The 23,056-nt window shown below is 45.5% G+C and overlaps 2 protein-coding genes across 6 annotated transcripts in view; one reads left to right on the top strand and one right to left on the bottom strand.

Annotated features, from left to right (window-relative positions):
- Positions 1-15,301, bottom strand: part of LAS1L (LAS1 like ribosome biogenesis factor) — a 31,632-nt gene extending 16,331 nt beyond the window's left edge. For 2 of the 3 annotated variants that reach the window (XR_015702804.1, XM_087749286.1), the window contains exons 1-7: positions 15,083-15,299; positions 14,458-14,583; positions 14,197-14,266; positions 12,916-12,997; positions 11,718-11,909; positions 9,782-9,828; positions 6,463-6,572 (exon numbers count right to left, since the gene is read on the bottom strand). Coding sequence is in view for 2 of the 3 variants with exons in the window: in XM_087749286.1 (XP_087605412.1) it covers positions 6,463-6,572; positions 9,782-9,828; positions 11,718-11,909; positions 12,916-12,997; positions 14,197-14,266; positions 14,458-14,583; positions 15,083-15,279 (824 nt within the window). In the remaining variant the exon portion in view is untranslated. Of the gene's footprint in view, positions 1-6,462; positions 6,573-9,781; positions 9,829-11,717; positions 11,910-12,915; positions 12,998-14,196; positions 14,267-14,457; positions 14,584-15,082 lie in introns of all 3 variants that reach the window. The other variant, XM_087749287.1, reaches the window with a different exon arrangement.
- A 106-nt stretch (positions 15,302-15,407) lies between these two features.
- LOC104012828 (voltage-gated potassium channel KCNC1-like) lies at positions 15,408-23,043 on the top strand. 3 transcript variants are annotated; one of them, XM_087749289.1, is made up of 3 exons: positions 15,408-15,466; positions 19,991-20,521; positions 21,134-23,043. In XM_087749289.1, exons 2-3 carry the CDS (start codon positions 20,030-20,032, stop codon positions 21,935-21,937), a joined length of 1,296 nt encoding a protein of 431 aa, XP_087605415.1. In that variant the 5' UTR covers positions 15,408-15,466; positions 19,991-20,029; the 3' UTR covers positions 21,938-23,043. The 3 variants fall into 3 exon arrangements, with proteins under 3 accessions (XP_087605415.1, XP_087605414.1, XP_087605416.1); XM_087749288.1 differs by lacking the exon at positions 15,408-15,466 and adding an exon at positions 18,051-18,167; XM_087749290.1 differs by lacking the exon at positions 15,408-15,466 and adding an exon at positions 19,825-19,877.
- Positions 23,044-23,056: the final 13 nt, after the last annotated feature.

Below are 23,056 nucleotides of genomic sequence, written 5' to 3'. Positions count from 1 at the left end.
ATAACGTGGTGGAAAATCAGAAGGCAAGTGGTAGAATGTAATTTGTTTCTAAAAACAAAATTCAGTTTCAATCCTTCTCTTCTCTGGAAACTCTCTGGAGCTTCTGGAAGCTGTTCCAGCATAATTACCATTATTCCTACATGCAATGACTGCTCATTACCAACTATTAAGGACATCTCCACGCACGTGGCAGCTTTAATGGAGAACCATTTAAGCAGAACAAGATCTGACTAAGAAAGGTCCACCGGGTCAGTTCTCTGAAGCAGACAGCAGAGGATCCTTTGCAGTCAGTTCATTTTGCTTTAGGTCTAAAGGAATCTTCTGCCCTCTGCACAACCCAAATTACAGGGTATGTTGATAGGGGAATGAAAGGCTTTACTCAGAATTACAGGGGCATTCTAAATTAAAAAAGCACTTTCATAGGTCACGACATATTCAAGAGAACTCATAGACTCTGTTATCCCTGAGTCCAAATCCAAGTGTCCGAACCTAATGAAGTCACAACCTTGTCAATGCTTTCCATGCCAGTCTTCCTCCCTCCCGCGTGGTCTATTTTCCGTGAGTGAATAATAAAGAAAAAAAGTCTCTCTTAAATGAAAGCAAGAAGCTGAGTCCTTAAATTAAGCATCTTCAGAAATACACAGGAGACTGCAAGAACAACCCTGTCTTCAGCTGAGAAGGAACGTACCATTAGCCAGTCCTTCAGAAAACTAGATTCTCATAGAGGCCACTGGGAAAGCAGTAGCCCATCTGCATTTGTGATACACGACAGACTCCATGTGACTGAAAGAGTAAACAGTTGCAGCATTCCAGGACAGGTACGAAGCAAAGCAGAAGCAATTACCACAATGGCGTTCAAAAACAACTTCTACAAACCTCTGTGTTCACTTATGTAAACATATACGCACAAATGTATGTTTAAAGCTTGTGGAGTTTCTTTGTGTTTTGGTTTTTTTTTTTGTTGTTGTTTTTTTTTTTTTTTTTTTTTTTAGTAAAAAAGTGACTTGATTATAAGCACTTGCACACTCATTGCTGCTTTGGTAGCGTAATACTATTCATCTTCTCAAACAAATGTCATGGTGGAGAATGGACTGGTAGCAAGGGCTACAGAAGGTAGAGCTTTTATTGAGTTTCTGAAGAAGTAAGAGAATCTGTGACTATTCACACAAGAACATTTAATGGAGAATTCCCCCTAAAGAGAGATAAATCTGCACTTAAGAGAAACGCCATGCCAGACCACTGTGTTTATGTTGCTATATAAAGACCAATAGAAACCAGAGCGCGATAGGGTCTCATTTTCAATACAGTTAACATGGTATTATTAATAAACAGAAGTAGAAGGTACATGTATGAATCCTTTCTGGGAACTGTTTTTAATTATTTTGGGCTCTCAAAGAAAATGTGTAGGTCGTTCTAAAAAGCTGGATATAGGCATGGCCTTTCATTAACTATAAATACAACAGCTTGTGTTCCTTACAAGTTGCATCCAGATGCTGGAATAAAAAATAGCATGAGACAAAGCAGGCACTCAAGGATGAAATATGGGAGTGAGTGCCAATTCCTAGAGTTTGCTCTACCATCCTGAGGCTTCCAACCCACCTCTGTATCCCCCTCCACAAGAAGAACGTACGTGTGATTTGCCTGACTGTTCATCATGCTCAGCGAGCTCAACTTGGTTCTTACTGGGATTTAGCATTTGTCCGTAAGGACACTTGTTTTATGTAAGCCAGTGTAGCGTTTGTTCAGATGCAATGTGGCCTTTGTCCTGTTATTACTCTGAAATGAGCAACACAGTAGAAGTCTTCCAACAGAGGAGAGCTTCAGTAGAAAACACAGATTAATTGAAAAATCATTTTCTCTCTCAATCAAAACTGTATTATTCAAGCAACTTTCTAATGTTAAACAACATAAAGGCCTGGAATAGGATTCTTTATTAAGCCACTTGCATGTTGCAAAACAAATAACTGTATGATATCAGGATTCTCCCTTAAGGATCCAGACAGGAGAACAGGGCAAGTTGGGTTTTGAGACAAGGACCTGGCTGCATGAAGCAAACTCCAAAACTTCCTGAATAAGTCATCCTGGTTCCGTCAGCAGGCTGCCAAGAAGATGGCAAGAGACAAGTGGTTAGTGGGATTTTCTGGCTTTTCCCTCCTCCCCAGCCCAACTTTGACACACAGGTGTTTTTAAAAGTGTAGTGAAGGTAGCAATCTCCCTGCAGTGTTAGTTGGAGCCTTTGCTATGATATATACATGTTCTTGCTGGGGAGGGGAGAAAAAAACCCAACAACTGTATGCTTGTAGGTTTGTTTCTTCTAAACAGCTGGTCTGCAGAAGGGACACTCCAGCAAGGTTCGAGATGTAACTTTTTATTAGTCTTGATTTTCAAGTAAATAATTTGCACGCTGCAGGATTAAAATGGGGAAAGTAGGCATAAAGAAAGCTTAGATATGGGGAAGCATGGCAGCATCTGGCCTACACTGCTTGAGCCAAAAACAGAGATTGAGAATGGATGAAGCAGCTCTTTGATATGACAACAGTCAGTGGAAAATGACTATACCTCAACATCCTGCTAAAATCTGGCTCCAATGACTGCTGCCTCACACTGAAACAACAACTGCGGAGCTGAGCCTGTACTGTCACTCTGGCGAAACATTCCCATGACATCGGTATTATTTCAGGTACTTCACAGAGAGCATTGCAGAAGTGCACCAAAACCCATGCAGAGCTACCACATGATCTTGCCCAGGGGCCTGGAAACCAGCACCACCCCCAGCGGTACCCAGCATCAGAGCTATGCTCAGCACTTGGTTTCCAGTTGTGCTAGCTAGAATGAAGACGACAAAGGCTAAGGGTCACCTATTTGGCTTTGAAGAAAGGTATCAATCAAGTCCCTTGTCCCACTTCTCTCTTTCACTCCTGATAAAGGAATAAGAAACTCGCCAGGAGAAATAATAAGCTGTGACCCGACTTCTACATTCTCCTATAACACACGCCCTCTCCCTACCTGGGCTCTGCCAGCTCCCAAGAATAAGCACATGTGTGAATATAGTCAAACCACTCTGCCAAATCAAGGAAAATGCTTCATTACAGCAGCTGGCCTACCTGACATCTATCATTGATAAGAGCAGAAAAATACAGAAAAGTACCAAAACTAGCAGCATGTAACCTGACACCCAGTTTCTGGGGCTTTCTGGAGTTAATACTGCTTAAAGAAGCAAAAGGAGTGGAGAGAGAGCCTGTAAAATAAAAGGAATAAGGGTTGGAAACCCCTTCCCCAAGTTTGGCCCGAAGTCTGCAATTGTGGAACCAGTACTTACTGGAAATAATACATACACACACACACACAGACACAGACAAAAATAAAAACATTCTTGCCAAAACTTCTCTCTGAACAGTGAACACACAAGGCGGTTAAATGCAACTGCAAAACGCAGTAGCGTCACTGCTGAAGGGTTTGGCTCTTTGCTAGTTTTGCAAGCTGTGAGTTGTGAAACAGTCCTCCTTGGCTGCTGTAAGTGGGGGACTTCCCCGCATATCAGAGCAGGTATTTTAATGAACTTGCCTGATCATTAAGAGCCACTCAGGAAACCATGAAACAGCTAACAGAAACAAAACCCACAAGACAAAAAAAACCCAACATTTTTATAGTCATAGAAACCAGCTTCCTCCTTGTCTTATTTGAAGCCTGTGCTTAAGGGAACCATCAAAAAAGCCTTATTCAATGAAGCACAAGGCAGTGAAGAAAAAGTTCTTATGAAAGCGTTACTGCCAGATTGGGTTACTTAAGAAATGACACATACCCTAGAGACACTATACCATCAGACTTTTTTGTTGGAACGAAGGATCCGGTGATGCTGTTTTTTCACAGATTCTTGTCCCATCTCTGAAGTTTCTTTAGGCCACACCTAGCACCTGCCTTTCATACGCTTACCTAAGTTACTGGGCTGGAATTCCAAACAAAGCTCTGAGAAAACTGACAGTGAAAGCTGGAAATGAAATCACGCTCCCGAGATGTGCCACCTAGTTCTAACACTTTCCCAGATAGATGACAAACTTTTTAAACTGCTTTAGTTTTGGAAGCGGCATCTCCTAAGCACACCAATTCATTGGCTCCCTGTAATCCACGCTATCACATGCACCTGAAGAAGGAAGGATGTAAAACCAATTCTATCCTACTGCCACTTTACCTTCTAAAGAAATGACTGCAAAGCAGTGAAATTCCCAACACATTACGCAGGAGTTAAATGTTTCCTTTATAGTCTACAGCTATCCTAAAATATTTCCGCACATAGGTCTTTTTGAAAGACAGGAAAAGTCTAACCCTTCCATTTGACTTACCAACATATAAGGACACAAGCCTACACACTGCAATAACAACACTGAAGCATCTTAACTACTCATCCGCAATAACAGCTTTCAGAAGAAAAGACTCATGCACAGGCACTTTTGGAACAACAGAAGCTGTTTAACAGAACATGACAACTGCACAGATTCCTTCCAAGCTCGAGGTGGTGTTGGGGGCGGGATGGTTACTTTTCAAGTCTTCTCTACATCTGCCAGACCAGAGTTTCCTGTAGAAACAGTAATGCACAAAAGCCTGCCACATTCTGGTGACATCACCCTGTACAGAACAGCATTCCACTGAACCAGATTCAAGCAGCTTAAAGCCACACTTGAGTTCAAGCCTGTTAAACGGTTCCAGAGGCACCGGGCTGATCGCAGGAAAGCAAAGTCTTTCTTACTTGCCCACCGGCCAGATACACCACACGCAGGCCTACGCAGACTCCCCCCACTATGCTGCTCTCAGAGTATTTGCTCAGCAGCACCCTTCAGAAGCAAGGGAAAAAACATAACCAAGCTTATCAGCAGGAAAGCTAGTTATGACAAGCTGCGATAACTGTTGATAACTGTCGATGCTGTACACAAGCACCACTTTAAGTCAGACTGCTACCAGTATCCTGGAGTTGGGAAGTGCTCCGGAGACATTCAGTCCTCTGCAAAGCAGAAAAGTGGCTATTGACGTTAGGGGGTTTGGGGTTTTGTTCGTTTGTTTTAAAGTTACTGCTTCCAAAGAGAGACCAGAGATTCCCCTTTTTACTGCACACTCCTGGGCCAGCAGCGGCTCCACATTGGGATCATATGTTATAAAACTCATCATGTGCCGTAATCGCTGAACACTGAACAGAACTCCGAAGAGGCTTCCCTTCCCCACATACCTGCCCTCCAGCCAGTGCACAGACAGGCGCAGTAGCGAAGGTTTAATCAACAGCCCTGCGTCAGAATCCCATCCCATTCACTTGCTGTCCATTCTAACAGTTTAGGCACTGCTGAGATGGTGAATTCAGCCTAAAGAGTTCTTCTGAGAATTGCCCATGAAATATATAAAGATATAGTGCGATGTGCTTAAGATAGAAACTTGAGATTATTTAAAGGGAAAAATGTTGGCATGGTTTGGTTGTGCTAGTAGTAAAGAACAAGCATTGCAGAGCCCCGGGAACTGGCTGGGTATTGCAAATGTTTGTATTCTCAAATATGTCATCAGTTCCAAGGGTTTCAAAAATGAGGCTGCCCCAACTCCCCCCTTCACCCCCCAGCACATGGTATTTCGCAGCTTGATGAGGACAACTTGGAAACACTGGTGCTTCAAAGGCCACAAATGCAGTCACTAACATCTAAATTCTAAGTTTGAGTATTCTGGGGGAAGATTTAATTTGATAGATGAAGTATTCTTGATTCTTTCGGAAACCCACACAATTGGGGCTGAATGTACTTTGTGCAGCTGCATGGGACAAATAGCAAGAGCTGACGCAACAGGTGGTTCATAGAAAGATGATGACAAAGAACGGCTAGAATGTGATTTAACACACTTTCAAAGGATACCACAAGTACGTTTTGCAGAATCAGTGCACAGCAAGCGAATCAAAACCACAGTATTTTCCAAATTAAGTACTTGTTTTGATCATATACTTATAGGACAGTACTGTTATGAAAACTAAGTTTTGCACAGACATAAACTAATAGGAGAGCATGCCAACAAGGCAGCATTAGAAAGACCCCAAATACATGACTATCTTAAGATCTTCACTACTTCAGTTCTCCTATATGGAAAGGGACTTCCTATGATCTTTTACCATGCCCTGCGATTTTGAAGAATTCTAACGGTTACTGCGAAATCAAAGTCTACACAAGGTTGCTGGGAGAGCTTTTGAAGACACTGAAGATGCTGACATGCCTTGCGGCCAGCACAGCTAAGTCAGAGACAACACCTGGGAGACCATCCGGCCCAGGAAACATTACTCATTAACGCAGATTAACAACTCAGTCCTCAAAGATGTTGAGGAAATCAACCAATTGCTTTCTCCATGATCAGCTGAACAACACGGCGAAGAGGCAGTGCAACAGGTCTGCTGGCCCAGCTCTGCACTGTACCTTTCACCTCAGTTCCTTATCAGAGATGTACCTGTTCTCTTGCATCAGGTCTTTGATCTGAGCCAAAATCCAGTCCACTTCTGAAGAGGAATCTGACCACAGTTCTCGAGACTTCGAAACAGACTGCACAGTCTGCATAACCTGAGTGAAGGAAAAATCCAAGCATTAACAGAAAATATGCTCCAATGGCGAACAGAAAGGCATTGCTATGAAGAGAAGATGCGTATGCCGTATGGACTTCACAGCACTTCAAAAAACTCACAGAAGTTCCCCTTCCTAGGGATATATTAAAAATTAACATAAGCCATGTCATACTCGGAAAAGGCCTGAATGAAAAAGGCAGCAGCACCAAGAAGTCACAGTCCCGGCATCCTCATTCTGGTTCTAAACCTTGCTCTCCCTGACGTCAGCACAAACCAGGACAGGCTCATTTTGAATCATTAACTCCACATGTGGGGTGGGGATGAGGTTGCCTACTCAGGACAAGGTTTTGCCAGTCATATTATGCATACAGTAGATCAAAATGTCAAATCAACACAGGCATCTAGGCAACCTGTCATCATCTGGGAGCACCTGATGAATAGGAGCAATACACGAATGGAGACTACCAGCTTCTACCAAGAATGGAAGAGAGAATGCTGGAGCTTAGTACTCCTCTGAAAGTTAGTGACTTCTTGGTTTGATATATACCTTATCTGAGTCTGTCCAGCAAGGTAAGACATGCCTTCTACTTATGCTCACAACCTACCCAAGTGGCAATTCTACCATTCACCACCACCTATAAAATATGGGCATGAAGCATGTTACTTCACCAACAAGTATGTAGTAGATTCTTTTCAGAAGACAATAACTACTGAGAGAAAATAAGAAATTATTTTTCCTGCCAGGTAGGAATGTAATATAAAATGAGACTGGAAAACCATTTCATTTTCAGGACTGTGATTACCTCTCAACCTATATATGCAAAGCTATCACTGCACACAAAAGATACATTAGATGACAAATCAAGTATAAACACATGACCTGAAGTGACTAAAGAACCTCTAGCCTACCCATACGAACAATCAGACAACAAAGTACACAGCCCATATGACAGAGCTTATTTTGGCCTAGATTTATATAAACTTTTAAGTATAGTAAGTAGTTAACAAAATAGCTAGAGAATTATCTGGATCAGAGACTGTACAGCTGCACTGTTATAAAGATGACTTAGGTATAAGTGATTCTCCTTCTTATGTGAAAAAGATTAGAGACAGACTATACATTTATGCAGGGGGACTTTGCTCTGAGTCTCCCTGCAGGGACACTAACAAAGATACTGTACAACTCTTGCTATGCCAGTCCAGGGTAAGTGTTTAAATATAAGCCTAAAAAAGCTTCAAGTAGTATTTATTTGATATTTGGAACATCCAATTGCTGTCATGGTTAAGAAATCATTTGGATGCGTCAAACCATCTGCCCTTAAAGGGCACAAGAACAAGCCCACGTCATTTTTTTCAATCCATTTCTAAGTTTCAGAGATTTTTATCAGCTATAATCAGTTTTAAATTACAGGTCTGCTGTTGCACAGAAAAGAGCTTCAGAGGCCAACAAAGGACCAATACGCTTGCATCTCTTCAAATTGGTGGCAACAGTTATTAATGCATAAAAGTAGTATTATGTTTTTTATTAAAGACAAACTAGTTAAGAACTTGCAGGTATCAGCCATAAGGAGTAACATTCCTTGCCGCTGACAGATCTTGGCAAGCCCTTCGCCCACCCTTACTCAGCGTACCTCAGAGTGGCAAAAATGATACGTTAAAGGAAGCTATATCCACAACGCGTATCTACAGAGCATTCATTTTTCACAATTCAGCTGTATTTTGTCACAGTTGACAGACTCAGAAGTGCACCACTTGAAACCATTCCACAAGGAAGGCAGCCTTACAGGGTGAACAGAGAAATTACAAAAGCACAGTATGCAGCATTCAATTAAATTGATGCATATAACATAGAGTTTACTCTTCAGCCTATATTTACACCATTTTGATGGGATAAGGAAAGTTTCACATGAGCTTCGAAACAAAAGCTTTGAAATGACTCTTTAGCAATTGACTGACTGCTCCTTTCCCCCATTCAACCCTGGCCAGTTTAAATTTTGAAGTTGCATTTTCCAATTCAGTCTGAAATACTTTCTTCTGTTCTGTTAATATGTTAAGAGGTCACTCACCACATATAATCAATTTGTCTCCTTTACGACGCAATGTGAAACGTAGAAAATAGGCCAGTACCAACTACGGGAAGGGAAGGATGAACAAAGGAGAATCATGTTATATACTCCAAAACCAAGACAATGAAGGAAACTGGACGTTCATTTTCAACACAATTCCTGACCCTAGTTCTCATTGCTGATTAATTCTACGCTTGACTGGAACGTTAGCACACTTTCTCCTTCAGCCCCTAATGATATTAATTGAAACAAAAGTGAGAGCAGCTCCCCGGTGACAACAGTATGTTGATAATGTCATATCCAAAGACATTTTACAGGGTCTGTAACCCAGCTCTCAACACATCTTAAGAACTGTCCCATTATTGAGAAAGGGAAGCTGAGCAGAGAGAGATTTCTGGGGCAGATTATTCACAAACCTGAACTGCAGCACCTCAACCACTGGGCCACTGCAAAAATATACAATGGACGATAGAAAACATGGGCTAATGACTTCTGAATGACAGCTCTCAATTTCCAGAAACACTAGGATGAACGAAAACAAACTGAGCACTATCCACCTGGACAAGGAAGACTTGGGATCTCCAACAAGCACATACCTCATTTACAAACATGAACAAAGTGTTCACATTAGAAACCATCACAGCTCAATCTGCTCGTTCTCTGCAGTGAAGCTTTACTTTGGCAAGCCATGTATGACAACACTAGGAGTGACATCTGAACAAGGAACTAACCAAGCCTCCCTCCGCACACACGGCAGTCACAGGTCCCTTATGGGCTACGCGCCAGACGGCAGCACTACTTTAGGCGAGAGTACACAACCTGCAAGCGTTGGTAGCACTGTGGACATTGGTGACATACTGCCACCTCTGCAGCACTGATACAAATAGGACTTCTGTATCACTGATGCTTCTGGACAGATTCCAGCTGTGGGAGGATGCTACAGGGAGAAAAAAGGGATCCCTGCAATTACATGAAATAAACTCCTGGCACAGCAACTTAGTTGTGCTAGCACTCAGGTATTTCAAACGAGGCCTGGCCAAGAGCACCAGTTCTTCAGTTTGGGCAAGAATGAAGAGAAAACTTATTGCCCCAAGCAGGAAACAAGAAGAATCAAAAGTGCTGACGATCAGACTGCACTTACCCGAAACTGCTCATTCTTGTAGGATATCAGCACATCTCTGACTTTTTCTAGAAATAAACATAAATATATAGTTTAAACAGGGAATTTTGCATCTGGGTAAGCTGCCTAGTTTTGCTGAATATACACTCAAGAAAAGACATCAGTCAAATGAAGTCATAAATTCTGATTCAGACAACACTCTGAGGACTCCTACAGCTCCCAGACTTTTCCAGTAACATAAATTTTATCAAGTGAGGTTGAACTAGGAGTTCAGTATTTTATCACTGACAGCGGCCAAAGACAGCCAAGTTGGATAAATCCAGACAGCTCCAAAAAAAATATCCCTAAATAGATCAGTTTAGGAAGAAATTGTTCCCGTAGGCAGTTCATGTTCTGATGCATATTTGTATTCCTTATACTTGCATTTTAAATCCATTGCAACAGCACTGTGGCTATTCATAAACCAACCATATGCTTACTGGACTTTACTGAACTTTAATTTACCATCTACATGAAATGTCTTTTCTCTATCTGTGGACCGCTTTTACTGTACCTGAAATAGCACGGTCTTTCAAAAGACTTCACCATTCAGGTGTCATTGTCACCTGCTACCAGGATGCCCACCACCTAGTATCAGCTAGATAAAACTTCAGATGCATTTGAACCGTAGGATTGATATACCATTGCCGTTCCACTACTCTGGACATACATATCACAGAATCTACTGTATCATTCTGTGGTTCTCTATTTCGGCGATGGGGGTGGGGTGTTCTAGGGAGAGGAAGGAATAGCACATGCTTGGATCTCATTCAACATGAAATCAGACAGAAGCCCAGACATACACTCCGACAAGAAAAGTGGTAAGTGCTGCTGCATTCCAAAGTTTAGTACTGCCTCTAGGTTTGGACTGGTCTAATAAATTCGGTATTAAACTCAAAGTGCACAACAAATTAGCTAGTATTTTCTGGATTACAGCTACTGTATCTATGTATGAGTCTGTTACAAAGGAATCTAGAAAAGACTTCCAACAAATCCATAGATCCTAAAGCCAGAAAGATCATTATAGTCACCTAGTGTGACCTTCCAGGGAGCAACACGGGTCACTTCAGCATTTCTGCACACTCTCTGGACCTCGGATTGGGCTGCCGTAATCTGTTGGGCGAGTTACTCCCAATAGGCATGCCAGGTTTTGTCAGAAAAAATTATGATTAATTCGTTTTACTGTTTGAGGTACTGTTTGATACCTCACATGCCTCAAACTCGCAGACCAGCCATCTAATCTGAACTCCTGCTTCCTCCAGTAAGTCATTCAAACTAGAAATCCACTTTGAGAAAAGCTCGTTATTTTGGGTTCAAAGACTTCCGGTGACGGTAAAGCAACCACTGGAACACTTTACCAAAGTTTTCCCATTGTTTTGCACTTTATACCTTAGATTATGTCCAGGTTGAGTTACCTGTGATTTTTTTTTTTTTTAATACTATTGGCAGCTAGCGAGTTTTCTGTCCACATGCAAAGTATTTTGAAACTGGCTGAACTGCCTTTATCCTGCTTTTGCTCAAGTTATGAATCTACAAAGTTTTGAGGGCTATAAAAGGACCATAGCGTCATAGCGTCTTTGTCAGCAGTGGCCTCAATACCAAAACTGCGGCTGTCAAGACGCTACAACTAATTTTCACAATGCTTGGTCCTAAACTACCCCAGTATAACTGTTGCTACTAATTAGGATACTGCATATTCAATAGAGGTAAAAGATTTTATGCTACAAGGTCAGTGAGCAAATACCAAAAAAGTCAGTCACCCCAAGAATCCACCAAGGCCCAAATAAGAACCCCAAAACCTGAGCTGGAGGTATATCTTTATGCATTGTCAGGGCTGGAAGACGACACTTTTAAACTGCTTTCTCTAGCACGGGACATATCCAATCCTTGTATCTGCCATTGTTCTAGGGACACCTACCATGGAATTCCTTGTGTTTCTGACAGGCCTCATGCTGTGGGGTTCGAATCTCCCATGCATCATTGTCCAACTCTGCATTTGCTTCCACCCCTTCCTGCTCCTCTTCCTCGTCCTCACTTTCTTCACACAAGTTATTGCCCAGCTGACGGCTCCAATACGTCTTTCGTAGCCAGTCCAGCACAACATCACAACCTAAGGGAGAACAGAAAACATTCTCTTCTCAGTGAGGTTTTCTTTGTTATTGAAAAAAAACAACAGAGGTGGCACATCGCTAACTTGCATTGTGAAAAGAAATGCTGTTAACGAGTTACAAACCCCGAAATCACATACAACATACAATAAAAAGGTGAATGAGTTTAAAAAAGAAAACAACAAAAAAACACAACAAAAAAAACCCACAACCCAGTATCACAGGCCTGGTCCCACCCACTGTCTTTTTGGCAAAAAAAAGTTTGGACACTGCTATAGTGCTGCACCTCACCCAAGCTAGGCCAAATTTAAGCAGAAACCAAGTCCCAGCAGCGGCATTCTGATGAGAAAATGAGTCAATTCTTTAGTATCACCATGATCAACATAGTGTCTATAACAATAACATTATTTTTTTGTGCAGAAACTACACCAGGCATACATTAGATAGACTGGAAAGAAAACCCCTTTTCTCCCATCACTATTTCACTACCCAACTCAATCCAAGGACCCTGCTGAAGGTTATTTAACTGGCTCCTCAGTGCTTAACCCAAAATTCCCAGGAATCCCTTCAAATGCCGTGAGCTGGTCATTTGTTCAGGCTTGCAGTACCTACTGCATTTCTCCCTAAATGGGATTTTTAAGAGTCTCAGGTATCTCTAAACCACCAGGAAAAGTATTTACCTCCTTCCCCGAGATGAACTTCCTGTGCTGTGAAGAAACACGAGGGCCGAACTATTGTTTCAGGTACTTTTTTCAGGGGAAGGAGGAAGCCTCCGAACACCTGCCCTGTGATGCGCCACAGCCTGGGGCCCCCGGACACAGCTCAGCTGCGCCCACAGGGCTGCGGCAAACCCTCCCGGTGTCTCACACCCTGACAGGAGGAGCGCTGCCTGCCCTGCAGTGCCCCAGAATGGAGGGAGGGGCGCTCCCCTCAGGGCCTGCGACACCGGCATCGCTGCCCCGACCCCACCTCAGGCCGGGCCCTCCCAACGCCGCCCGCAGCACTCACCCTTGCGGCACAGAGCCAGCCGCGGCAGCTTGCCGTGGGTCAGCTCGTGACGGAGATCCACAACCCAGATGGGGATATCCACCTGGAAGAACAGCCACGGGTGTCACCCCACAGCTCCCGCTGCACCACGCCACAACCGCAGGCAGCCCTGCAAGGCTGCAGAGAACCCCTGCCTGGGCGGGAACCGCCTCTTCTGGGCCACTCCTGCACCGCAGCCCCCCAGCTTCCCCCTTCCAGGGTGGGCGAGACCCCCTCCTCTCTCATCCCACTCCTCCCGTGGCCTAGGATCCACACAAACTTGGGATTTTACAGTTTAAGTTCTTCAACATTACTTGCAACAACAGATGTCTTTTTAGACAAAGGTGCTGTGTATAATTTAATGAGACACTGAGCAGCAGTTAAATTACATTTAAACTGATGAAACATTCTGGATGACAGTTTGTATATCAAAGATAGAAATCATATCATATATAATACTCAAATCATACACACTCTAAGTTGCATGCATATTTTGCAGCTTTCCTAAGGACAACTAACTTTAACTATGCAAGACTGCTATTTTTAATCTTGATCAGTTTTAAAAGGTGAGAAGCAGCACCATTCTTAAAAATCCACCAAAAAACCCCCACATTCAATTAATCATTCTCACATAGGGGCCCCAGACAAGACTGCATATATAGGAGAGTCTCAAATACTGCCTGTTCTTCACTTTCAAAACTTGCTGTTCAGACCCAGGTATGATGCTCAGCGCAGCTAGCAATAAAAGGACTCAAACTGGTCCTGCTACTACAATTACACCTTGAACCTTCCCTCCTCCACACAGAAGTGGACAAGGTCACCTCAAGCGAGAGACACGAGATGAAAACGCCTGCAAATGTGATTAAGTGCTTTTTATGTATAACTTTGCTTGTCAAAGGCTAGAATTTATAAACCATAGATTTAGCTCTACTTCTATATCTCAGCAGCTAAGAAACAAAACCGCGTGGTGTATATGCCAAGTGGGACTATTTACATGTAAATCAAGACTTTTAACATGCGATTCACAATGCTTTAATGGTCATCAGCCTTTGTTACTCCTAATCTGACTTTAAAGAACAAAGTTTCAGATCTAGTTACATCAAGCCTCTTTAAAACTTTGCAGTTGGAAAGAACTGGCATCTATATCCATTGTTTGGTTACAAAAGAATGACGCCCCCAACGCCCTCCACCCAGTGTTAACAGACAATGCGTAGGCTCTCTGTATATACACAAGTTAGCGAGTAACTCTTATTAAATATTTACCTCTCTGGCTAATTGTCTCAGAGGAATGCTGACCATTTTCTGTTTCCGTTCTGTGATCAAGTTGACAAACCTGCATGCAGGTTACAGAAGAGATAAATGACTATCAAGAGCTGCAGAGAAACTGGGAACCCCAGAGACAAACCCCCCACATGCTGTACAATAAATACCACGGTCCCAGAGATGCAGAGTGAAATTAGACAGCTGAGTAATGCTACCTGTCCAGGTCCCCCCTCTGACAGCACACAGGCCTTCGAGCCCTACCTTACAAGCGCCAGCCCGTAAGAGAGGATGAGCTCGTGCGACTTCAACCTGCCAGACGAATCCAGGACCTTGCAACGAATCAGTTCAGCGGTGCAATCCACTGCCAGCGGCATTTTGGGACCATACCTAGATATAAAGGAAAAACAGGTGAGCAGTCTCACAAGAATACCTTCCCTCTGCAGAAAGCGTGGCTTTCCGGCTACTTTTGGCGCTGTGGTACACGACAGCCGGAGAAACGGCATGCAGAAAGACAGCAGCACAGGCTCTTCCCAAAAGGCGTTCATTTGGAGCAGTATGCAGGGCTTCTGCCTGCCCTGGCGCGCACGGGGCCAGCCTGCTGCATCAGCTGCGTGCCCGAAGCCCGCTGCCTGGAGCAGGCGCCCTGCAAGACGGGGCTGCCCGCCCGCGCTGCAGACACGGCCCCGGCCGCGGAGCAGCAGCGGGGAGCTGCGGCCGGGCCCCGCGCGCCCTACGGGCCCCGGCAGAGAGCGGCGGGAGCAGCCGGGGCCGGAGGGCCGGCAGGGCCGCTTCAGGGACGGGGCGGCAGCCCAGAAGGCAGCGCCGGCCCCGCGGGGCGCTCCCTGCCCGCGCTGCGCTGCGCTGCGGTGCGGTGCGCGGCCCGTACCGACTCTTCCAGGCCGAGACCCGGTCCAGCGCCTCCTGCTGCAGCCGGCTGTCGCCGCAGTACAGCCCCACCATCACCTGGTCCCACTCCGCCCTGCCCCTCCACGCCACCACAGTCCGCAGCGGCTTGAGCCGCTTGCGGGCCGGGGACAGGCTCCGCCGCCCGCGGCGCCAGGCCCGCTCCGCCCGGCCCGCCATGCCGCCGCCGCCGCCGCCGCCGCTCCCGCCCGCGCCGCGCCTGCGCCCAGCTCCCGCTCCCCGCCCCGCGGCGGGGCCGCTTCCGGGGCGGGGCCGCTTCCGGGGCGGGCGGTGGCGGCCGCCGCGGAGCTGCGCGGCTCCGGGGCGAGGCCTGGGCCGCTCGGCGGCCGTAGGAGGCGTCTCCCAGGTGGGGGCTCCCCTGCGGCGCCCGTGGTCCGGGGCCAGAGGGGCTGGGGGCGCTGAGGGCGGCGCGGAACGGACGCGTTCTGCCCTTGCGGGGAGCGGGGGGCGGTGGGATGGGCCTGGGGTCCGGGCGAGGGGGGCGGCCAGCGGCGTTCCGGGCAGGACGCGGGGCTCGGTGGGCTGTGGAGCGCGGCCCCCGCGGCGGAGGCGGCGGCAGGGACCCCGTGGTGCCCAGGGGATGGGGGCTCGGCGCTGTATCTGCGCGGCCGCACGGAACTGGCGCTGCGGGGACGGCGTCGCCGCCGTGGGCCCGGAGGAGAGCGGGGGGGCGGCTCTCCTGGAGGCGGCGCCTGCCGCAGGGATGCTTCCAGCGGCCCTGGCCTTCCAGCCTCGCCTGGACGTACCCGCACTTGCAGAAGACTCAGCTGCTCTTCTTCCCAGTTGCAGCGTTTTACGGGTTTTTGCAGTAGGCTGAATCAATAAATGATCCGGGCTATAAATCACCTTATTTTTGGAGGCTTTGTTTTTGAACTTCTCTTTTCACTGATCTGTTTGCATAATCCCAGGAATACGCTTGTGTTAGAGGTCAGACAGGAGGTAGGACTGGAAGATGGGATGGGAAAGAAGCACTGGAGGTGGAAGTCCGCAGAAGCTGCTCACGCTGGTTTTGCTAGTAGAAGAGCTACACCTGTAGGTTCTGGTACCTCCCGCACCTAACGACTAGCTTGGTCTTTCCCCAGGGCTGTCAGGACTTCAGGACAGCTTAAGCTTTCTTGTTCAGTATTGTGAAGCAAGATTTTGTTTGCAAAACTGTTAGTCATCATCACTTGCTTTTTATGAACATTCTCTGAAGAAATGCTTATACCGGAAAGATAAAGCTCCTCTTATATTCTAGCACAAATGCAGTTAACAAGCCCCCCCCTAATTTAGACTAATATAGTTGGGACCACGTGCATCTGAATATGAGTGAATGAGAAAAAATTATAGAACTTCTGCCCTGTACGAAATATTTATTTTATTAAGTACCACAGATTATGGGAAAGAAATGCTGAATGAGTTCTGTTAAAATACCATCTTTGAAAAATGCCTCAGTTCATTACAGCTTCAATCTCCTCTGCCCTGCCTGCCCCCAAAAAGTCTGCCTTGTTCTTTGGTGTTAATAAATGTAAGCCAGAATGAAACAAGGGTTTCATTGCTCAAAAGAAGTGTAAGGTTGAGGGAACAGATTTGACATTCGTTGCCAAACTCCCGCAGTGCTTCGTGCAGTGAAAGTGAATTCTCAAGATACGAGGCAGGGAGAAAACTTGGAATAAGGCCCTGTTCTCTGTAAATGGAGTTGCACTTTTCATCTGCTTAAAAAATGCTCTGAAAGAACAAGCTGTTTACTGCAGTCAAAGGGTCTTATTCAGAGCACAGGAACACGATGTGTCATTTCGCTTGCCAGATTATTTCTGGGTTTCAGAAATCAAGTGCGGTGCAAAGGTTGTAAAAGGCAAATACTGCGGTGCTGTGGAACAGATAGAATACATCAAACTCGGTCAGATCACCGTCTTCCAGAACCTCAGAGACGTAACAGAAATTAAATTAAAAGGAGTATTTTTCATTCTTCTTCTCTGTGGAGAGGGAGAAAGATGTGAAGAGTTTGGTGTCTGTTGTAGAGAAGGAAGAGAGCAAGGACTGAACCCGCATAGATTTCACATGCTTCATGTGCTTTCAGAGCCCGGGTCTATGGGGAATTATGCTTCTGCTGGTGCTCTGCTTGCCGTGTCCGGCTACGAGGTTGCTCAGTACAGAACTGGGAGGTAATGGGCTGGTTGCCCAGAATGTCCCACACAAGATTGGCAGCCCTTTGCCATTCCAGTTTCTGCAGCCTTGCTGTGGTGTTGGCTGAGAGAAGAGGCCAGGATTGTCTGTGGTGTCCCTGTAGTACTTGGGGAATCTGGACGGTTAGGGTGAGTGAGGTTACTTGCACCTGCAGGTGAAGTGCCAATGAGGAGCGAAGAACCAGACTGCTATCTAGGTAAAAGGCCTAAATGGAAACCCTATTTTTTAAAAGATATTTCAGAGTGTCAGGGTAATGTTCTTCCTGGAGGAATCAATGACAAAAAATGCATTTAAAATGAGTGGGTGCAAAAGATTAAGCTTTGGGTCATCCAGAAATGAAGAAAAAGCCCTTTGAACCAGAAAAGGAGAGAGCGTGACAAGAAAATGGGAGGTCAGATGGTTTTTTGGTTTGTTTGTTTGCTCCTGTTGTTTTCTATATTATTTTTTGACTCAAACTTGAATAAGGCACAGCCAAGAAAGAACCATGCTCTCTCTGCCTTTCTGTGGCTTGATAGTTTAATCTCTAGTTGGTCCTAAGACATTTGAGCTCCGTGTCTTCCCCAAACGCCATGGCCCTTTGCGATTGTCAGTAGGGCAGCGGGTGGCAGAGTAGTCGGAGCCTGTCTGGCCTGGCAGTTGTTGCCTTCTTGGTTGAGTGCTGTTCCCTGGAGCGGGGAGAGCGACTGCTGATAGGGCAGAGAACAAGGGAGAGGGGCCTCTGCATCTTTTTAGTGCTATTGGCTGGTTTTCTTTTCTGGCGTCTATGAGACTTGAGCTTTGGAGACCAGCCATCGAACATCCTGTTTTCACTGAATTTGTCTCTGTTCTTCCCAGTCTCTTCTCCTTTCTTCTGCCTGCAGAGTTGCTGCAGTAGCACCAAGGTAAGAATATGAAATGGCACTTCTTGGCTCATTTCTCACATGGGGATTGTTATGTTTGAGCAAGAGGTATCTGGCATTCTAAGCAGATAAGGGCAAGGTTAGCTGGGATCTCAAAAATCACTGTGCTCTGTAGAGAGCTAGGCAACAGAGGCCATTAATGTAACTCCAGATTTGCTGAGTGTTGAATTAATCTAACCTGCTTAGAATCACACTGTGTGGATTCCTGTGCAGCAAGTACTAAGGAATGCCTGCTCACTTTTAGTCCTTATGCTCAATCCTGCTCTTGTTGAAGTTAGTGGAAGTTTTAGGGTGAAGCTGCATCAAGCCTCACATATGCTGGGATTGTCAAGGGCAGCAGATGGGCAGCAATTCTCTTGTGCAATGAGTGTGTGACCAAGCTGCAGCTTTCAGCCTTTTCTGATAAAGCTGAACGAGGTGCTGTGTGCAGTTCTTTGCTTCTGGGAGTCTCCCCTCGTGCAGGGCTTGTTTCCCTGCTGATCCTGGATGGGAAGGTTTGTTACAGAAGTGACCTGTTATTCCCATGCTCAGCACTTTCTGCAAAAAAGGGAGGAGGGACAACTGGACTTTCTGTGTGCATGGTCTCAGCACACTGAGCAGCCATCTCCGGGTAAGAGAGTCCAAGCAGGAAAGGCAGGCTTGCTCTGTTACAAGAAGAGAAGGGCCAGAACTAGAAATGCAGGGCATAAGAGGAGGTTGGATGGAAATGTGTAGGAATGGAGGAGGGGAAATGGAGGGGTACAGACAGTCGGAAGTGGATAGGTGTGGGTGAAAGACAGCCCTAGTCACTTCCTCAAGGACGTACTGCCCCTATTCTGCACCTCTCCTGCCTGCTCCTGAGGCTACAGAGATCCTTGGCGTCCCCCCTGCTCTTAGAATAATGCTCATAAAGCAGGGCTCGAGTTTCTCCCAGGTATGTTGGATTTTGAAGAGCAAATCAGGGGATGTATTACAGGAAATAAGCAACTGAACATGCTTTCCAGTGCCAGAGGCCTTGGCAGCAGGTTCTGGTGCTATTCTGAGATGTCAGCCAGGCCTGAAGGAGGAGGCAGTATGTTGTTCTGCGTTTCTGTCTCGTCCAGGAATCCTGCATATGGATTCCAGGTAAGGAGCAGCTTCCTGCAGAGGGAAAGGTGATTTGGCTCAGTGGGACTCTGTACAGGGAAGACTCAAGGAAAAAGCATAACTGAGACAACCTAAATGTTCCCACCAGGCAGCAGGGTCTCTTGTGAAACTTGTTATGCCGGGCTCAACACAGGAGATGATGTTTAAAGGCTTGTTTGGAGAATAAGCTGTTGATGACTGGTTTACCTCTTTGGCACATGGAGGTCTCTGCAAGAAACTGCTTGTGGAGAAAGAAATTGGGGGCGGAGATGGAAGAACTAGATGAGGGGAGAGATAGTGGAAGGAATGTCTTGGGAATGAGTTCTTTACCTGAAATGAGTTTATTGCAATGATTATCTACAGTATGTGAACAAATGTGGTGAAACAGACTCTGGACTGTGTGCTCTGTCCCCATGGGGAGAAGCTGAGAGAGCGAGCAGTGCAAACCAGATGTTTGTCATTTTGTTTGATGCATCTCCTGAAAAGGGCTCAGACAATATGGCCATGGAGCAGCGTCCAGGAACAGGCACTGTACGTGATGGGGAATGGCAGAAGTGCCTTTGTCCCTATAGGAGATGCAGGTTTCAGGTACAAAATGTGCTTTAAAAGCACTGGAATGAGGTACCCTGGAAAACCTTCCTGCTCCAAAACTTTCTTTACTTTACTTCTTTTAATTTGTGTTCTTCTCTTTTTGACTGAAGATAAAGAAGAGCCTATGAGGACTTGTACCTCCCTCACAGATGGAAGGCTCCAAGGAAAAAATCATCCTGAATATTGGGGGAGTCAGATATGAGACATACAGCAGCACCCTCCGGACCTTCCCAGGGACCAAGCTGTGCAGCCTAACAGAGCCCCATGCCCCAAGCATCTACGACTATGATCCCACCACCAAAGAGTTCTTTTTTGATAGGAGTGCTGAGATCTTCAGCTACGTGTTGAACTATTATAGGACCAAACATTTCCACTGCCCCATTGATACCTGTAGGTCAGTCTTAGAAGAAGAGCTGGCTTTCTGGGAAATAAATGAGACACAGCTAGCATCCTGCTGCTGGCTGAAGCTGAATAACAAAGAGGTGCAGCCAGAGGAGTTTAACGTTTGGGATGAAAATGAACAGACTGATGACCAGTGCCTCATAGTCCAGACAGAAAGAAGGGATTTCAGCTGGCGAACCAGGTGGCAGCCAAAGATCTGGTCTATATTCGAAAAACCCTTTTCCTCTTTCAGTGCTAAGGTAATACTATATGTGGAGATGGGCACAGCCTGTGTCCTTTGGGAATACTGGAATGGGCCCATGAAAAATGCTAATGGGTTCATAGCTTTGATAAGTACGCTTTGAGTCCCAGATTAAAAAAGAAAAGAAAATTCTCTCTTCTCATTAACAGACACCTCCTTCTTCTCTCCTCTTGTCCCTGTTCTCTGTACAAAATGCATGCTCCATGCCTCTTTAAAATGTCAGGCATGCAGAACAACAAAGACAAGTCAGAGACTGCAGGGGATGTTTTCTGTGTTGCTGGTATTTCTGGAGCCAACATTTAGTGCTGAAGAGGCCCTCTGTGAGTCTGTCCGCATTACTCCAGCTGTCAGACATTTCCCCTTGCTTACAAACTCCGATGTAGGAGTTGAGGTGGTTTGTTCTTTGACTCCAGTCTTCTCTATTATTTTTCAAATCTGGAAGGAGAAAGTGCACTCCATGTGAGCAAAACGATGGTGATTTGAGAAGGATTAGTCTGGGATTGTGCCACTGTGCCGGTGGAGGGGGTCGTGGGGTTGTGGTGGGGCAGTGAGGTTATCCGATACTTGTTTGTTGGACTAATGGCATGTGTGCCCTTTCCTCCCTCTGCAGTGCTTGGCTTTTGTTTCTCTGCTGTTCATCGTTGGAATTGTCATCATATTCTGTGAGGAGACCAAGGCACAATTTGAGTTCTTTACTGCTAACTTCACCTCTGTTGGCTATTCTGAGGTCTCCCACGACAACCGTGAGCCCTATTACCACCAAGCTGCCTACTTGCTTCATCTGGAGCTTTTCTGTGTCCTCTGGTTTACTTTTGAGTTCTCTGTGAGATTTTGTTTCTGCCCAGACAAGAAGTTGTTCTTCCAAAACCCCCTGAACGTGGTTGACTTCCTCTCCCTCTTCCCAGTTTATATTGAGCTCTTTGTGGCTGGGCAGATTCAAAGAATGCCAAGCCTGGGGCTTTGGTTGGGCTTTGTTCGCATTGTCTATCTCCTCAAACTCCTGAAGATATCCAAGCTGATAGAAACGCCACTGATCCTCAGGGTTCTGTGCTACACCCTCAAGTCTATCCTTAGAGAGATTTGCATCCTGCTGATGATTTTGGCCTTTGAGACGGTCTTCTTTGGCGCTCTCTTTTTCTATGGGGAGCTGCTGGGGAGCCATCCGTCCTACACAGGGGAGCTGCACTTCACTGACATTCTTGTTTGCTTCTGGTGGGCTTTGATCACACTGACTACAGTGGGCTACGGAGATATTATCCCTCTCACTACAGTTGGCCAAGTGACGGCAGCCTTAGCTGCGGTATTCGGCATGTTAACTATTATCATCCCAATACCCATTTTCCTGGTGAAATTTAAAAGCTATTATGACATTGCTATCTTCAAACAGAAGCTGAAAAGGAGCAAGAAACATTAACACTTCAGAACCTCTGTTCCCCTTTGCCTTTAGCAGTAAACCTTCAGCGTGGTTTATTCCCTTTGATGGGAAGGGAGTGCAAGTAGTTCTTACTGCAGTTACTTGCTGCCTTAGCATATTTCAAACCATTGGTGAGGCCTCAGGTTGCAGTACTTGATACACAACTGATCAGACCTGTTGAATGCCATGGGTCTTTCCCATATTGCACTTCATCCCATGCTCTTTTAAATGCCACAGTTTCTCTCTCTCATCTAGCTGTTCAGCGGCTGTGATGCTGCGTTATATCCTGAATGTGCACCACATAGCCCAGTTCCATGACCTGGGGCCACAGTGTACTCCCTCAGCTGGCATACAACCCATGATGCTAGCTGTGCCCTCCATCGCCTGGCAGACCATAATCTCATTTTGCATGCTGGGAAAGAAAATCTGCGCATGGTCCTGCTCTGACAGTGAGGAGGAAGCATGGCTATTTTTTTTTTAACATCGTTCTGTTTCTTCATTTTCCCGAAACAAGCCGGTACACCTGATTTGCCTGCGCTCACGCACTGGTGTACAGAAGGGAGCAGGCTGAACTGAGTATCTGTGGTCCTGAGAGCCAGCACTGTTTGATAGCCTGCTTTGCGGGCTCACAGGAATTGCTGTGGCGTTCGGGTACCAGCAAGGGAGCCCTCCAACAGCAAATCCTTTTTGGCGCTGCTGAAGTCAATGGCAACCTTTCCTTGACCTCGGTGAGATCAAAATTTCATTGGACACTTGCAGTGGATCAACGCATTTCAACAGTTCTTGATTTTTATGTAACAAAGGCACTGAGCTATTAGCCAAAATATCTATATGGTTTTTGCTGTTCGAAAGGAAGAGCTTAATCTACAGTACTCAATATAATTTTAATGTCATTTACTTTCTTAAGGCATAGATATGAACTAGCAATATTTATCTTTTAACTGGATAGTCTTAATTGTTACCTGTGTTTAATTTTGAAATAACAAATATCGTTGAGGTTTGAAAAAAACCCACATCCCACTGTTTATATAGCAGGATGATGTGCTAAGATTATTTTGTTTAATAAGTAAAAATTTCTGTATACAATAACATGTATTTAAATTTCATTAAGGCTGTATT

Source organism: Nipponia nippon, unplaced genomic scaffold (assembly GCF_047370975.1).
Source record: "Nipponia nippon isolate SJK-2023a ecotype South Korea unplaced genomic scaffold, ASM4737097v1 scaffold_12, whole genome shotgun sequence".
Taxonomy (NCBI): Eukaryota; Metazoa; Chordata; class Aves; order Pelecaniformes; family Threskiornithidae; genus Nipponia; species Nipponia nippon.
Note: the sequence above shows the minus strand (reverse complement) of the source record. Positions and strands in the feature narration are given on the sequence as shown.

Bases quoted from the DNA above. Each gene is read 5' to 3' on its own strand.
- LOC104012828 (XM_087749289.1), top strand. From the start codon at position 20,030: ATGGAAGGCTCCAAGGAAAAAATCATCCTGAATATTGGGGGAGTCAGA. The intron at 20,522-21,133 runs GTAATACTATAT...CTCCCTCTGCAG, and splicing joins TTTCCTCTTTCAGTGCTAAG to TGCTTGGCTTTTGTTTCTCT.